The 19,252-nt window shown below is 41.4% G+C and overlaps 1 protein-coding gene across 1 annotated transcript in view; it reads right to left on the bottom strand.

Moving 5' to 3' along the window:
• Window positions 1-15,875: 15,875 nt before the first annotated feature.
• PTPN5 (protein tyrosine phosphatase non-receptor type 5) overlaps window positions 15,876-19,252 on the bottom strand; it is a 52,426-nt gene continuing 49,049 nt past the window's right edge. Inside the window, exon 12 of the mRNA XM_040409767.1 lies at window positions 15,876-16,356. Coding sequence (XP_040265701.1) covers window positions 16,263-16,356 — 94 coding nt within the window. The 3' untranslated portion in view covers window positions 15,876-16,262. The remainder of the gene's footprint in view (window positions 16,357-19,252) is intronic.

Genomic DNA, 19,252 nt, shown 5'->3' with positions numbered 1-19,252 from the left:
CAACATCACTGGAGTGCCCAAAAGCACAAGGTGTGCAATACTCAGAGACATGGCCAAGGTAAGAAAGGCTGAAAGACGACCACCACTGAACAAGACACACAAGCTGAAACGTCAAGACTGGGCCAAGAAATATCTCAAGACTGATTTTTCTAAGGTTTTATGGACTGATGAAATGAGAGTGAGTCTTGATGGGCCAGATGGATGGGCCCGTGGCTGGATTGGTAAAGGGCAGAGAGCTCCAGTCCGACTCAGACGCCAGCAAGGTGGAGTACTGGTTTGGGCTGGTATCATCAAAGATGAGCTTGTGGGCCCTTTTTGGGTTGAGGATGGAGTCAAGCTCAACTCCCAGTCCTACTGCCAGTTTCTGGAAGACACCTTCTTCAAGCAGTGGTACAGAAAGAAGTCTGCATCCTTCAAGAAAAACATGATTTTCATGCAGGACAATGCTCCATCACACGCGTCCAAGTACTCCACAGCGTGGCTGGCAAGCAAGGGTATAAAAGAAGAAAATCTAATGACATGGCCTCCTTGTTCACCTGATCTGAACCCCATTGAGAACCTGTGGTCCATCATCAAATGTGAGATTTACAAGGAGGGAGAACAGTACACCTCTCTGAACAGTGTCTGGGAGGCTGTGGTTGCTGCTGCACGCAATTTTGATGGTGAACAGATCAAAACACTGACAGAATCCATGGATGGCAGGCTTTTGAGTGTCCTTGCAAAGAAAGGTGGCTATATTGGTCACTGATTTGTTTTTGTTTTGTTTTTGAATGTCAGAAATGTATATTTGTGAATGTTGAGGTGTTATATTGGTTTCACTGGTAAAAATAAATAATTGAAATGGGTATATATTTGTTTTTTGTTAAGTTGCCTAATAATTATGCACAGTAATAGTCACCTGCACACACAGATATCCCCCTAAAATAGCTAAAACTAAAAACAAACTAAAAACTACTTCCAAAAATATTCAGCTTTGATATTAATGAGTTTTTTGGGTTCATTGAGAACATGGTTGTTGTTCAATAATAAAATTAATCCTCAAAAATACAACTTGCCTAATAATTCTGCACTCCCTGTAGAAGCTGTGGACAGAAAACGGCAGAGTGCTTAAAAATGCCTCTATGTTTCTGATATAGATGCACATAACTGTCACTATTCACACCAGGCAGGATGTAGATATTGATGTGGAGGGTGATTTGGATCCCACGACCTGCACGTGACAGATCAGGGACATGCTGCCATCAGACTCTCATAAAGTAACCGTTAACTGTCCGCCGCTGATCGCCTGCACGGTGCCCATGAGGATCCACATTCCGATCGACGTAGAGTCAATAATTAAATCGGTATAAATTCACCAGTCTGATGAGGGAGCAGCGCATTCTCCACGCAGCTGGCGCGTCGGTACACGTGGGTGTCACGCAGATGGTGTGTGAATTGTGACTCGTTTTTTTTCGGGATCTGTTCTTCGCTGTCTGTTTGGAAGCAGAATGTGAACCCTGCTCAATGAAGTCTGTCCTGTCTTTATATGAACACTATATTATTAAAGGGGGGTCTGGAAGTCATAATCAGTGATTTCAGCTTAGCTACATCGTCGATTGGAGTCTGGGGTAGTCTAAAAGCCACCTAGTGCTGCTCTATCCACCATGCTTTACACTGCAGCTCTGATTGCCCATAGCGAATGCTGTGCAGGGCTGATTCTCATTATAAGGGCTTGTTCACACGACCGTGCTGTGTTTGGCGGGCCGCAAATTGCGGATCCGCAAAACACGGATGCCGCCCGTGTGCCTTCCGCAATTTTACGGAAAGGAACGGACGGCCCTTTATAGAAATGCCTATTCTTGTCCGCAAAATGGACATGGAATCCACGGGTCCACGGAACGGAGCTCTGTGTGCTGTCCGCATCTTTTGCGGCCCCATTGAAATTAATGACTCCGTCCAAGAGGAGCAAAAAATGCGGCTCGGATGATGAACCAAGCCACGGCCGCGTGAGCGAGCCCTAAAAAGAACAGAATGAATATAAACTGCAAGAAACTAAACCCCCAGTGAGGAAATGCTGCGCTAATGGGAGGAGCCTCATTAAGGGGAAGAGCTTCAATAAAGGGAAGGACCTTCAGTTTAGCGCTATATAGTTTCTATAAGCGATACTCAAAATGCTATCAGTTATTGCACTGAGGGCGTGGTTTATGGTCGCAGCTAGAGATGAGCGAATCGAAGTTGACGAAGTGGAATTCGATCCGAATTTCAGGAAAAATTAAATTCGCACCAAATACAAATTTCCTCATGCTTCGTGATAATGAATCACATTTTTTGCTAAAATGGCTGCTGCAAGTATGAGGACATGGAGCAAGGAACTCTGGGTACGGGGGATCACCCACAATGCCATGCATGCAGCCAATCAGCAGCCAGCCAGCCCTGTGATGTCACAGCCCTATAAATAGCCTCAGCCATCTTGGATTCAGCCATTTTCCAGTCTACTTAGTGCAGGGAGAGACATCAGCAGGCGCTAGGGACAGTGCGAGGAAATACGTAAAAACTTTTGCTGTATAGACGTTCAGGATAGGGAGGAATCATTCCACAGCATTTCTGTAGAACAGGGTTCAGACGGGGAGGTTACAGCCTGGGTAATGGGAATAATCCTATTACACCTTGCTGCACTGACTGCGGATCCAAATCGCCATTATACAGCTCTGTAATTCCAGCAAACCGGTCTTGTTATCGGTTATTACAGGGGTTATTACAAGGAAATATTTCTACGTCTTATTTCCCCTTGTGCGGTGCAGTTATATGTTCTAAAGCATCTTTTGGCTTCCATTTGTGGGGAAAAAAGGTCCGTTGTGTAGTGAAGTAAGAAAATTACAGACTTTTTTTGGGGTGTTTTAATTTCCTTTTTACTTATTTATTTGATCTAAAAGTATGTCAGAGAACATAACAGTCATTCCAAAACCCAAAAAAGACCCTCTATCTCCTTCCAACTATAGACCAATATCCCTATTGAATTTGGACACAAAAATCCTAACATCTATACTGGCACGTCGGCTTAATAATTTACTCCCCAATCTCATTGGCAAGGACCAGGTAGGGTTCATCCCGGGTAGAGAAGCTCCTGATAATATACGCAAAATACTTAATCTGATTCAAGTAGCAAACAAAAAAAACACACCACTTGCTGTCCTGGCCCTCGATATAGAAAAGGCCTTTGATTCTGTCACATGGGACTACTTACACCTGGTTCTCCATTCTATGGGTATTGAGGGCCCATTTGTACAAACTATTAAGGCACTCTATTCATCACCAGTCGCATACCTTAAACTCCCGTCCATGAATCCTACCCCCATTCAAATACTTAGAGGCACGCGCCAAGGGTGTCCCCTATCCCCGGCTCTTTTTGCCCTGGCGATGGAACCTCTCGCCATCTCTATCAGAAATGATCAAAATGTATCAGGGGTTAAAATAGAAGACATGGAATACAAGTTGAGTCTGTTTGCAGATGACCTCCTCCTGTCCCTTACTAATCCTCTTATTTCTCTGCCAAATCTCTTAAAGATTCTGAGAAACTTTTCAGAGATATCTGGCCTTCAAGTTAATCATCAGAAATCTGAGCTTATGTTATGTAATACTTCCCCTTCTATGAAGTCGCTCCTTTTAAGTAATTTCCAGTTCCATTACCTACCCAATCATATACCATATCTAGGCACAGTAGTGCCCACTCAACCGCACATGATGTATAAACTGAACTACACCCCTCTATATAGAGCTATCAGAGAAGATCTTAAAATCTGGAATGCACTACCGATATCTTGGATAGGTAGAATACATGTAATCAGGATGGTTGTATTGCCCAGGCTTCTTTATTTATTTAGGACTGTCCCATTGCCAGTCCCAAGTGGGGATCTCCGCGACCTACAAAGGGATGTATTAAAATTTATTTGGGGCAACAAACGTGCTCGTATAGCACGGGCCACCATGTGTCGACATAAAACACAGGGAGGTTTATCAGTCCCAGACTTCATAAAATATTACAAAGCTGCTAGATTAGCCCAGCTTTTCCTGACACATACTAAACCAGAGACACACCCCCTGTGGGTGTCAATGGAACAATCCCTCCTGTCCCCATGGTCGTGGAGAGCCTTACTCTGGACCACATTGCCTCTTCCGAAAAAATTAAGCTCTATCTCACCGTTATCCTACCAAGCATTGCTGCTGTGGAGATCAGTTAGGTTTAAGTTTACGCTACAGTCAAAAATTTCTCCACTCCTTCACATAATAGGTAATCCGGCCTTCACACCGGGATTGAGAGTTACCAATTTTAAATGGTGGATTGACAATAATTGTACAACTCTACACAAATTCCTGGTTAGGGGGAAATTGATGGCCATGAGTGATTTTAAAGAAAAATTTAACCTCCCTAGAGGTGAATCATTTGCGGCTAATCAAATATTCTCATTTCTCCATTCCTTGAAGGTGGATAATCAGAACTTAGACTTTACCCCCTTTGAACGCTTTGTCAATTTTTCTTTGTATAGAAAGGGATTACTGTCCAGGCTATATGGAATGCTTGATCCCTCTCCTGATGGGGTTAGGCTTCCGTATATGGTGGAGTGGGAGAAGGATACACAGGAAGAATATCCACTGTCAGAGTGGTTTTCCCGTTCCCAAACTTTGACCAAGACCTCTTGGCAAACCACACTGGCAGAGACCTCTGTGAAAGTCCTTCATAGAACCCATCTAGTGCCTTTTAAGTTGCACCGCATATATCCTGAAGTATCACCATTATGCTTTAGGGGTTGTACTGATAATGGTACAGTTTATCATATATGGTGGACGTGCCCACATGTCCAACTCCTTTGGTCTAAAATTGGCAGACTGCTCTCCACAATTTTAGGTTGTAACTACCAAATAACACCCGCATTATGTCTTTTAGGCGATAAACCACCTTGGCTAACATTCGCCAAATTCAAACTATCGCAACATATTCTGATGGCGACTAGAATTCATATAGCGTTTAAATGGAAATCAAGTACATTAAGCTTCCAAGCAGTTTTGGATAGGGTTAATAGAATCCTATTATATGAAAAACTATCCGCCATCCGCATGGATACATTCGAAACGTTTGAAAAATTGTGGGAGCCCTGGGTGTCCTCCTCCTACTCCGCCAATGTACAACAGACTCTATCTCTATAACGAATACTATGCCGTTGGATGCTGTTGCAGACATAAAAAGTACATAGACTATTCAAGTTTATGATGTCATATTAATACTTGCCATTTCCTAACTAATAACCACTTTTGGATCTCCCCATTGATGATTGTCATAATCATTGTCATTTTTCTTTATTATTATTTTCCTTTTTGTTAACAACTTATGTAAGATTGAAATACAGTTGGTTGCTGTATCAGAACGCTTATATGAAAATGAAAACTATTTTTCAATAAAGCTTTTGAAACATAAAAGTATGTCAGAGAAGTGCCAGGCCCTGGACAGATGAGGGGCAGAGGCCTCAATGTTTCTGGCGCAGGCAGAGGTCGCAGCAGAGTAAGGGGCCGTGGCCGCAGGAGTCGCAGCGAGAGGCCTGAGCTCCCGGCGTCATCTAGCGGTCGTGTCTTGACCAGCAACCCAGCAGTTCTTGAATGGTTGACTCGGTCATCCACGTCATCCCAATTGACATCAGACACCCCCAGCCAAGAGTCGGTGGGTTCATCAGACACAACCCTTAGTTGGCATGGCCCGAGAGCAGGCCCTGTGCCCTCACCTGTCCTCGACCTGCCTCTGTCCTTTTCTGTTCCCTCAGCCAGAGAAGTATTATATGCTGTGGGCTCAGCTCCACTATGCAGCGAGGACGAGCTACTAGAGGACAGTCAGCAGCTACTGACTGTCCTCTAGATGTGGAGGAGACATCCGCCGCTTCCTCCACTAGGCGGGCACGTAGTGATGAGAAGAGTGGCGTGGGAGCTGGTGTTGTGAGCGGTTGAGGAGGACATCAGTGACGTGCAGACAATACTCGATGATGATGATGATGATGTAGCCGATCGCCCGGTGCAGAAGGGGCTTCATCATCATCGGGAGAAGAGGATGGCAGCTTGCCCGTGAGGCAGCAGCGGAGCCAGCAAGTCGCTAGCGGGGCCGGGAGTCAGCAACGTGGCAGCAGTGGGAGGTCCGTAGCAAAACGTGCCCGAGTAGACCACCCGCTTCGCGGAAGCTTATTTGCCTGGGAAGTAGCAGTGCAGGGGTTCACGGAGGCAGCGGCGATAGCAGTCAGTCAGTGTGGAGTGTTGTGGGTAAAATCACCTACTCGGCGGTGTGGCAGTTTTTGTTAAGCCACCGGAGGCAGTGAACATGGCCATTTGTAGAATCTGTGGGCAGAAGGTGAAGCATGGCCAGGGTGCCAATTTTGGCACCATGGGCCTGCGTCAACATATGCAGCATCACCATAAAGTGGCCTCGGAGAACCGTGGCTCCGATGTGGTGGTCCAGCCTGCCGCGGCAACCGCTGCATCACCCATCTCCATCTCCATCAGCAGCAACTTGAGTCTAGAGTCGCTGATGAGCAGCTTTCTTCACCCGCCTAGTGAAGAAACTACTCACCAGAAGCAGCAGCAGGTAGACCTGGAGCAGGACCTGAACCAGCAGGTGGTGGCATACTTGGACAGCACCCTGCCACCGCACATTGAAGATCTGCTGAACTACTGGGCAGCCAAACTGGATTTGTGGCCGCAACTAGCAGAGTTTGCCCTGGAAAAGCTGTCGTGCCCGGCCAGTAGTGTGGCATCAGAGCGGGTGTTTAGTGCGGCAGGGGCCATAGTTACCCCAAGGAGAGACTGGCCTTTGTCAAGATGAATCAGGCGTGGATCAGCCAGGATTTCCACCCACCAATGCCTGATGCATCAGACTAGATCATCCATGGTGTCACACCAACACTTTGACAAAAGAGACCGGTTTCTTCTGGCTACCTGCCTCGGCTACTACTCTGATGCTGCCACCCGCCTGATGCCACACATCTGATGCCAATGCTCCTTTTTTCACCCACCATCTTCAGCTGGTACTTACATTGCCACCCACCTCCCCTCTTTGTCAACGGGTCACCCTGTGGCTTCCTCCTGATGCTGCTGCTGCGACCTCCAGACTCTGTCATTGGGCCACTCTGTGGACTTCTCATGCTGTTCCCACCCTCCCCACTTCATGACTGGTCCACTATTTTGCCTTGGCTGACATCATCATTTATTTGACCCTTCTTCTGATCTGTCAGAAGGAAGGACCATACTATGGAATTAGCAATGATAACTCTTCACTGGATTGCTATTAAATAGCATGTACACTGCCGTACTGCCAGGTCGGCAAGCCACGTCATTGGTGTGGGGTCTGTGGTGAAAGAAGGCCCTTCAAGACATAAATGCACAGTATTTTCCTTCAGGCACCACTAGGGGGAGCTCAGTGAAAACAGAGTTAACAGCTTCCCTTAAGTGCAATGGTTAACTGTATAACTTCATATACACAGAGCTCCCTCTAGTGGTGGCTGCAGGTGGCCATTATGTCTCGTGTAAGGGGAATTAGAGGATAAATCATGCAGGAGAAATATTTCAATGTATTTATACTAGTCTGGTGTAAATACAGAGAAATAAATAACTCCATATTTATGAAGCATATCTTTCAGAGGTTGATTAGGAGGGTGACTTTTTAAACAATTTTTGTTTCCAAAAGATTTCTTCCATATAGTAAAAAAATTAATTCATAAGTGTGTCAGAAATCTGGGGAGTCACGCTTTGCATTCTGGGTTGTCTGCAAGTGTTTGACACATGCATAGTGGGAGACTGGTCGGGGCAGGAGGGCCCATTCTAAGTTTTGCTATTGGACCCTATGATATGTGGTCTGAATAATTCAGTACTGGGCCCTCTCTGATACTTGTATCTTGTGAAAAGAGTCTTTCTCTATGGTAGGAATTCCACTGCAGTGCAAGATAGATTAAGAATAATCCACTGCAACCACTTCTGCTGAAGTTGTAATAATAAGAAATGACCACAAGAGGGCAGTGTGATGCAGCAGCTGCAGATGAGATACACCATAAGGTTTGCTTACTGTTCTGTCAGCATGGACTTCCCTCTAATGGTAGTTTTGTGGAATTGCATCTTGCAAGAATCCGGTTCTCCAGCAAACAGAGAATGCACACTGCTTGTCTGCTTGATTTTTTTCCCTTTTACCTCTGAGCAAGTGAACAAATAGCAAGTTATTCTGAAATCGAAGGCCTCTTTCACACGAGCTTGACCACTTGTCTCCGCATGCGTTCAGTGAAACTCGCACCATTTTGCAAGCAAGTTTGGTGAGTTTTGTCTGCGATTGCGTTCAGTTGTTCAGTTTTTTCCACGCGGGTGCAATGCATTTTGATGCGTGATAAAAAACTGAAGGTTTACAAACAACATCTCTTAGCAACCATCAGTGAAAAACGCACTTGCTTCCGGATGCAATGAGTTTTTCACTGAAGCCCCATTCACTTCTACGGGGCCAGGGCTGCGTGAAAAACGCAGAATATAGAACATGCTGCGTTTTTTCACGCAACGCAGAACTGATGCGTGAAAAAAAAATGCTTCATTTAAATGAATGGGTCCGGATTCAGTGCGGGTGCTATGCGTTCACGTCACGCATTGCACCCGCGCGGAAAACTCGCTGGTGTGAAAGGGGCCTAATGCTGCCGCCATGGCTTATGCTGAGACGTTAGTGATGAGGAGGAGGTGCAATACATAAAAATAAAAAAAAAGACACAGGATTTCTGAAATTTGCCTTTATTTGATGCAAAAACCACATCTGTTTACATCCATAAAAATGACAGTGGAAACATCTCAGAGGTGATAGATCTATCACATTCATAAAAATGCTAAAAATGCCCGTGCTATGCTAGAGATTGTATTTGAAATCTTTTAAAAATTATAAACCCTCAGGCTGCCAGTGATATAGGATTTGGCGGCTGCAGTGGCAGAAAAGGGCTCCGCTATTTACAGACACATCTTATTGGAGATGATGACAGAACAATCGTACACGGTTCAGTCCAATCTGATGCACATGGGTGTACTGGTACTAAACTAATCCCGATACTGGTACTAATCCCGGTCACAAGAGGCTGAGGGACGGGGCAGGTACATGAAACATATGAAGTCATTTCTTCATATACCTTTCTAGTGGTGTAAGTTGATACAAAGCTCTAATTCCTCTGCATAGCCAAAAAATAAATAAAAAGAAAGATAAAACTCTGTCTACCTCCAGCCACCACTAGAGGGAGCTTATCGCATTGCACTCTATAATGAAAGCTGTATAAATTGGTATGTAGTGAGCACCACCTAGTTGTGGCTGCAGGCAGCCTGAATTTTACAATGACTCTCTAGGCAGGGGATTTGGAACAGTGTATCAGACTTGAATTCACTTAAATTTATTGAAATGGTGCGAGAAATCACATTGCATGCCAGGCTTCTTCTCACCTGCCAAAATGTTAACAACCTAACTCTATGAAATATAAACTTCATGTGTCCTAAAAGACTATTTAGGGAAGCCATTTTGCACTGCCATTATAATAGGTTTTCAGCTCCACTCTGCTGGTAAGTGTATATGTACCATAGAGGCTGCTGCGGGGCCCCTGGGTAGAAGGGGTCCTAGTCATAGTCTCTATGAGCAGTGTGAACCTGTGCAGGCTCCATTTGTATAATGTATATATTATTTATTTTATTGCTACTTAATCGCCTCTGTTCACACAAATCTACAAAATGGTGAATATTACTGCTATGTCTAAATAAAATTAGCAAAAAACAAAACAAAAACATTTATCTCTTCTTTGGGATTTCATCTGCAATGATTGTATTTTCAGATGAATAGAAAAAATTGTGAATGCCCATTCCATCATGTCTAAGGATGAAACAGAGATTTCCTATTATATTTTACACTGGGAGAAGCGTTTTCTGTATTAATTGTTGCTTCCAGTTCAAATAAAGTGTTTGTGTTGTATGAACTTCAAGGAGGAATGAAGTAAGGGAAATGACAATATGAGCTAAAATCCATATAATACTGCCCCCTCTATAAGTGGTGGCCACTTTAAGTTCCATATACTTCCCCTATGTACAAGAATATAACTACTATAATACTGCCTCCTATGTACAAGAATATAACTACTATAATACTGCTCCTATGTACAGGAATATAACTACTATAATACTGCCTCCTATATACAAGAATATAACTACTGTAATACTGCCTCCCATGTACAAGAATATAACTACTATAATACTGCCTCCTATGTACAGGAATATAACTGCTATAATACTGCTCCTATGTACAAGAATATAACTACTATAATACTGCTCCTATGTACAAGAATATAACTACTATAATACTGCCTCCTATGTACAAGAATATAACTACTATAATACTGCCCCTATGTACAAGAATATAACTACTATAATACTGCTTCTATATACAGGAATATAACTACTATAATACTGCTCCTATGTACAAGAATATAACTACTATAATACTGCTCCTGTGTAGAAGAATATAACTACTATAATACTGCCTCCTATGTACAAGAATATAACTACTATAATACTGCTCCTATGTACAAGAATATAACTACTATAATACTGCTCCTATGTACAAGAATATAACTACTATAATACTGTTCCTATGTACAAGAATAGAACTACTATAATACTGCTCCTATGTACAAGAAAATGACTACTATAATACTGCTCCTATGTACAGGAATATAACTACTATAATACTGCCTCCTATATACAAGAATATAACTACTGTAATACTGCCTCCTATGTACAAGAATATAACTACTATAATACTGCCTCCTATGTACAAGAATATAACTACTATGATACTACCTCTTATGTACAAGAATATAACTACTATAATACTGCTTCTATATACAGGAATATAACTACTATAATACTGCTCCTATGTACAAGACTATAACTACTATAATACCGCTCCTATGTACAAGAATATAACTATTATAATACTGCTCCTATGTACAAGAATATAACTACTATAATACTGCTCCTATGTACAAGAATATAACTACTATAATACTACCTCTTATGTACAAGAATATAACTACTATAATACTGCTCCTATGTACAAGAATATAACTACTATAATACTGCTCCTATGTACAAGACTATAACTACTATAATACTGCTCCTATGTAGAAGAATATAACTATTATAATACTGCTCCTATGTGCAATAATACATCTACTATAATACTGCCTCCTATGTACAAGAATATAACTACTATAATACTGCTCCTGTGTAGAAGAATATAACTACTATAATACTGCCTCCTATGTACAAGAATATAACTACTATAATACTGCCTCCTATGTACAAGAATAGAACTACTATAATACTGCTCCTATGTACAGAAAATAACTATTAAAATATAATTCCTATGTAGAAGAATAATACTGCATTCTATGTAAAAGTAATAATATACCCTAAAGTACTATACCCTATGTACAAAACTATATTCAAGAATGAATGTATGATACAAGTGGCAAGAATATAACTACTATAATACTGCCTCCTATGTACAATAATATAACTACTATAATACTGCTCCTATGTACAAGAATATATCTACTGTAATACTGCTCCTATGTACAAGAATATAACTACAATAATACTGCTCCTATGTACAAGAATGTAACTACTATAATACTGCTCCTATGTACAAGAATATAACTGCTATAATACTGCCTCCTATGTACAAGAATATAACTACCATAATACTGCTCCCATGTACAAGAATATAACTGCTATAATACTGCCTCCTATGTACAAGAATATAACTACTATAATACTGCCTTTTAAGTACAAGAATATAACTACTATAATACTGCCATCTATGTACAAGAATATATCTACTATAATACTGCTCCTATGTGCAAAAATATAACTACTATAATACTGCCTCCTATGTACAAGAATATAACTACTATAATACTGCCATCTATGTACGAGAATATAACTACTATAATACTGCTCCCATGTACAAGAATATATCTACTATAGTACTGCTCCTATGTACAAGAATATAACTACTATAATACTGCTCCTATGTACAAGAATATAACTACTATAATACTGCCTCCTATGTACAAGAATATAACTACTATAATACTGCTCCTATGTACAAGAATATAACTACTATAATACTGCCTCCTATGTACAAGAATATAACTACTATAATACTGCCTCCTATGTACAAGAATATAACTACTATAATACTGCTCCTAGGTACAAGAATATAACTACTATAATACTGCTCTTAGGTACAAGAATATAACTACTATAATACTGCCTCCTATGTACAAGAATATAACTACTATAATACTGCTCCTAGGTACAAGAATATAACTACTATAATACTGCTCCTAGGTACAAGAATATAACTACTATAATACTGCTCCTATGAATAAGAATATAACTATTATAACACTGCTCCTATGTACAATAATATAACTACTATAATACTGCTCATTTGTACAAGAATATAACTACTTTAATACTGCTCCTATGTACAAGAATATAACTACTATAATACTGCCTCCTATGTACAAGAATATAACTACTATAATACTGCTCCTATGTACAAGAATATAACTACTATAATACTGCTCCTATGTACAAGAATATAACTACTATAATACTGCCTCCTATGTACAAGAATATAACTACTATAATACTGCTGCTATGTACAATAATATAACTACTATAATACTGCTCCTATGTACAAGAATATAACTACTATAATACTGCTCCTATATACAAGAATATAACTACTGTAATACTGCTCCTATGTACAAGAATATAACTACTATAATACTGCCTCCTATGTACAAGACTATAACTACTATAATACTGCCCCTATGTACAAGAATATAACTACTATAATACTGCCCCTATGTACAAGAATATAACTACTATAATACTGCCTCCTATGTACAGGAATATAACTACTATAATACTGCCTCCTAGGTACAAGAATATAACTACTATAACACTGCTCCTATGTACAAGAATATAACTACTATAATACTGCCTCCTATGTACAAGAATATAACTACTATAATACTGCTCCTATGTACAAGAATATAGCTACAATAATACTGCCTCCTATGTACAGGAATATAACTACTATAATACTGCCTCCTATGTACAAGAATATAACTACTATAATACTGCCTCCTATGTACAAGACTATAACTACTATAATACTGCTCCTATATACAAGAATATAACTACTATAATACTGCTCCTATGTACAAGAATATAACTACTATAATACTGCCTCCTATGTACAAGAATATAACTACTATAATACTGCTCCTATGTACAAGGATATAACTACTATAATACTGCTCCTATGTACAAGAATATAACTGCTATAATACTGCTCCTATGTACAGGAATATAACTGCATGGGTTGACAAGGACAATAAGTGCTGGGTCCCCCTATACTGGGATTGTGTGATGTGATAAGTGTTAATATCAGGGACTATATTTTGATTTTTCATGGTGTTCCCTCTCTTTTTCACTTATTATACGATGTTATAGGGGCGCATTTAGACTATAATATTCAGTTATCACGTGCTCTACACGCAGTGCGGCACACCCAATGTGTCAATTACTGATGCATTTTCATGAATGCTGTCCAACAAAGGTAATAGGAATGTAAAGGGTGTTTGCTTTTGCAACCTACTTATTGCGCCAGTCTATCAAAAATACAAAATAAAGCAATTGTGCAAATAGTCTTGATTATAAATCTCCTACTGTTCTGAATGTACAGCTGCTATGCAGAACTATAGTATGTGTCTCCATGGTTACAGACTACAAACCCTGTGTAGTCTGACCGTGTCATCACATCCCTCTTCTCTCCCTTTTTACTCTCTACATATTATAAACAGGAGACAGAGAGATCAGTGTAACCCATGACCACAGAATCAGACTGTAACCATGGAGACACAGATCTATATAAAAGACTATTTACAAATTGTTTCTTTTTATTTTATTTATTATTGTATATACCTTGGAGAAATAACAAATGTGTTGCAGAAGTCTACATACCCTTTGGAACTGAGAGATGATGCTGGAGTTTGTGGATAAACCTGCATGGGAGAGAATCCTCGTTGGCCCAGAAAACGAGATCCCTTAAGTATTAGAGCAAGGGAAGGACCGCAGCACATTCTATGGTAAATAATATACTTCCATCTGGGGGCGTGCTAACTTTCGCATCCCCCTTTTTTCAAAAGCAAAGATGTTGGCTGATGCTGTGTTAGTATTTGATGGTACTTTCCTGCTGGGACTGGGTATACTGGAGGAGGATATGAATACGAGCCAGTGCCCTTTTTCTATATCCAGTGATGTCACCTTCCCGCCGCGCCCTCAGCCTCTGTTACCATGGAGTGACCGGGATTTCCTTATGATGGATGAAGATGACGTGGCACGTGGCATTGTCTCCATGCTGCTGGTACCAACCGCTATTCTTGGAAAAGGGTCAAGAAGCCCTTCATCCCCCCCCCCCCCAAAGTACCCCAGTACCCCCTCCCCCCATCATCCTGCTTCCAAATGCCATCAATATAGATATGGGAGAATTTATAGTAAATAGATACAGGGGCACATCTGTTGCCCTCCCTTTAAAGCGTAATGACACATAGACATTGGGACAGCCCCCCCGGATGCTAAAGTAACATCGTGGCACGTGACTCCATCTGAAATACTTACTACAAGTCCTCTCCATCTATTTAGGTCAACATTAAAGGGGTTCTCACACACTGGACAATCCCTATTTGTTATGATCCTGCTGACCTCCAGCGATCAGCTGTAATCTGTGAAGTAGGCCAGTGGCAAGTGTTCAGTTTCCCTGCAGCGCCACCACAGGAGAAACAAAGTATTGCACGGCGCCCATTGAAATCAATGGGCTGTCTGTGTAATGAGTGTACATGCCGGGTCCTCCAGAGAGACGCTCTTTATATTATAGCTGATCTCCATTTGAGGTCCCTCAATGTAGGAACCCTACACACAGATATACAGACCAGACAATTCCTTTTTAGAAAATGTTCTGCGACTTCCTCTTAAATTGTGTTTCAATCCGTCAGCATTTTCAAGACCTCTGCTTGCAAACTGCCATTCTGCTGACAGCTATCTTTCCTGAGCAGGTCGTACTTGGACACGTGCACACTCGGTGTGAATGCTGAAATCTAGCTGCCATCAGAAGATTCCATAGGTCCCCATACACATCAGATGGTTGGCTGATCCCACCAAAGGACTGCCTGCACTGAGACACTGTAACAAAGCTGTAGGAGTCGGACAAGATCAGGAGAGGTTTTCCACCTCAGAATGTAACTATGAATATTTTCATACACTGACAGCAAGCGGAGATATTGAAAATGGACCAGCAGTAAAACAGAACGTCCTGTAAAAAGTCGCACAATGGATCCCGCTTTACTTACCTAAGTGTGGAGAACCTTTTTAAGTTGCGACAGCGTATTTTCTTCTCGGATGTTTCTGCCCCTCTTCCCCGCCCCCACACAAATTTAAAAGCTGATAAAAATATTCTGTAAACAACCTAAAGTATAATATTATTTTGCTTTAAACACATCACCCCTCTGGCACTTGAGGGGTTAAAGGCGCAACTCCAAAGCGGAGTCGTGTTAAACCCGCCACCCCCCCCTTTCCCTTTCCCCCACTATGTTTGTCTACAAGATGAGGTATTAGGCGTAATGCTGTATGAAAGTACTGGAATTTTCCCATACAGAGGTTTGGCGCGTTCGTGAGTCATGTGACACAGTATCCGGTAGATAAAAATGTAAAAACAGTTCAGAAAAAAAGGCAAAGAAATTACTCGTCAGCATCAATACGTTACAGAATTCTGCGCGACGCCGCTCAACACTGCAGTCAGAAGCAATTTATTATTCTTACCCCCAGAAAAATAGTAAAACTTAAAAACACAAATGTAATTATCTTCATATACAAACCGATGCGACCGCTTCTATGTACAATAGAAACTCTCGACATTTTTGAACTTTTTTTTTTGGTGAGGATTGTCCCATTTTGTTGTACGTCAGGTCCCGTATTCTACTTCATTTGCTGCAAAATTCCTTTGATCCACCTTTTAAGAAAGAAAATGTCTCCCCCGAAGCCAGATAATGGCGGGCGCCGCTGATCTTATTCCTATTAGCGTGTTTGGAGAGCCCCCGCCTAAATTCCCGCAGTGGTTATTCCTCTACCGTGCAGGGATTCTGTTTGACGAACAAGCTCAGTACATGGTGGACGAACTGGTACTGCTCACCGGTCTGGATCATTCCACCCCTACAAAAATACATAAACATGAGATGTAATAAATACATATATAATTTCATTTTATGTAACAGCCCTTGTACATGATTCCTGAAATATTCCAGTTTTTTTCACTGGCCACTGATGGACACAGAGCAGAATGACATTTACTGTTCAGCTTTGCTGTGTAGACTGGGATAGAGAGTCGTCTCATCCTCGTTAGAGGGCAGAGTCATCAGAATCATCTGGTCAGCAGTCATATCATTATTATTACAGGGCAGGTTCTACAGAGCCCTCTCTTTATGATTAGAGAGCAGGGCTAGTAGAGTATGGGGTAAGCAGAGTCATCTGATTATCATCAGAGGACAAGTTCAGTAGAATTATCTCATTAACATTAGAGGTCAGGGTCAGCAGAGTCATCTCATTATCATTAGAAAGCAGGAACAGCAGGTATCTTATCATAATTACAGAGCAGGGTCTGCAGAGTCATCTCTTTATTATGAGAGAGCGCGGTCATTACAGCCCTTTTTTTTTTTATCATTAGAGGGAAGGATTAGCAGTTGTCTCATTATCATTAGAAGGCGTGGTCAGTAGAATCATTCCATTGTTATTAGAACACAGAGTAGCAAAATCATTATCATTAGAGGGAAAGATCAGCAAAGTCTTCTCATTATCATTAGAGTGCGGGTCAGTAGAGTCATCTTGTTATCACTGTCCAGTCGGATCTCTCACCTAGCTTCCGCCTGGTCGGCAGACTCCTGTGTCCGACGTTGCAGGCTGTGGCCTGGCTGCAAGGCCTCTTCCTGTCTGTGTATTAGAAAGACTTTTCCCTGCAGCACTGCAGGGGTTAATTCCCTTTCTGATCCTGTTCTCAGCTGCTTGACTAATGAGCCAATCAACTCTCCTGCATAGCTGTTCCGCTGACCTCACTTTCTTGTCCGACCAATTGGTCTCTACAGATCTTGCTATGTCTCTCTAGCTTGCCAGTGCCTTTAAAATAGCTACAATCCATTTGTCTGTTTGTGTACCGACCTCTGCCTGGAACCTGGATCCTGACCCTCAGCTGCCTGACCTGTGCCTGTTCACAGTACTGTTTCTGTGCTGCCTTTCCTGACTTTTGGACTATTTCATGGATTCGTACGAACTCAGCCCACCATGACTTCGGTCTGTTATTGACTATGAGTTTCCCTGTTCTCTCGGTGCCACACATTACTGTCTCTGATCCCCTTAGGTCAGCAGGCAACCACAACGGGACTATTCCATGAGGTAGTAGCCTGGTGGCACCCCTACAGCAAAGACCAAATGTATAGGAGTTAAAGGGTGAAAACCAGGGAGCCACAAGGATAACGCCTTCAGGACTAACCCAAAGTCAGAATGGTTGGTTGGCACAGTAGGTCCACACTCACTGCCCCTAACAGCAGAGCCATATCATTATCATTAGAGGGCAGGGTCAGCAAAGCCATCTCATTATTATTAGAGGGCAGGGTCAGCAGAGTCATTTCATCATTAAAGGGCAGGGTCAACAGTCATCTCATTATCATTAGAGGGCAGGGTCAACAGTCATCTCATTATCATTAGAGGGCAGGGTCAACAGTCATCTCATTATCCTTAGAGGTCAGGGTCAACAGTCATCTCATTATCATTAAAGGGCAGGGTCAGCAGAGTCATCTCATTATCATAAGAGGGCAGATTAAAGTGGGAAGATGTAGTTTCTGATCATTTGGACTACATTGTATGGAAAAGATATGTTAATGATATAACACGTAGAAAGCAGAGTACATTTTCAAACAAAATACCCAAGGGTATGAAGTGCAGGGTAAACTAAAATACAACACTGGGTATCAGTGTTTGGTAGATTTCTGAATCAATGTGATATTAACAGAGTTTTATTACCAACAATCAAAAGGCATAAGATTAAATTGATATTAATGGTTTATATTGAAGAAAATTTCAACAAATGAAAAGATATCAAAACAAATGTGTTTTTCTTTTACACAACAGTAAGTATACAGACATACTAGAAGAAAAAGGAAGTGATATATGTTACATTGTTATCAAGTGACAAAGGACATCCAAGACCATCGAAAAAAATGTTTGATTTCCATTGTTCCATTGACCGAGCATCATAGGAAGCGTTCCTGCATCCTTAACCTCCGGTTACGGGCATCTAAGACTTGAAAAAGGAGCTTTGTATGCTCCGAAACGCGTTGTCATCCTTGAATAAATAGAAGTTAAAATCCTTATCTGCCTGGTTGTTTAGTTGCGCTGACAACGTGTGTCCATCCTTCCCTACATCATTATCTTTAGAACGAAGGGTCAGCAGTAATCTCATTATCATTAGAGGGCATGGTCAGCAGAATAATCTCATTTATGATTAGATGGCAAGGTCAGCAAAGCCATCTCATTATCATTACAGGGCTGGTTCAACCGAGTCATCTCACTATCATTAGGGGGAAGAGTCAGCAGAGTTATCTCATTATTATTAGAGGGCTGGGTCAGCAGAGTCATCTCACTATCATTAGAGGGAAGGGTCAGCAGAGTCATCTCACTATTATTATAGGGAAGGTCAGCAGAGTTATCTCATTATTATTATTATTAGAGAGATGGGTCAGCAGAGTCATTTCATTCCATTAGAGGGCAGAGTCATCAGAGTCATCTCATTATCATTACAGGGCTGGTTCAGCAGAGTCATCTCACTATCATTAGGTGGAAGGGTCAGCAGAGTTTTCTCATTATTATTAGAGGGCTGGGTCAGCAAAGTCATCTCACTATCATTAGAGGGAAGGGTCAGCAGAGTCATCTCATTATTATTAGAGGGCGGGGTCAGCAGAATCATCTCACTATTATTATAGGGAGGGTCAGCAGAGTTATCTCATTATTATTATTAAAGAGCTGGGTCAGCAGAGTCATTTCATTCCCATTAGAGGGC

This window comes from Bufo bufo, chromosome 10 (assembly GCF_905171765.1).
Source record: "Bufo bufo chromosome 10, aBufBuf1.1, whole genome shotgun sequence".
Lineage (NCBI taxonomy): Eukaryota > Metazoa > Chordata > Amphibia > Anura > Bufonidae > Bufo > Bufo bufo.
This window is presented reverse-complemented; position numbering and strand designations above follow the sequence as displayed.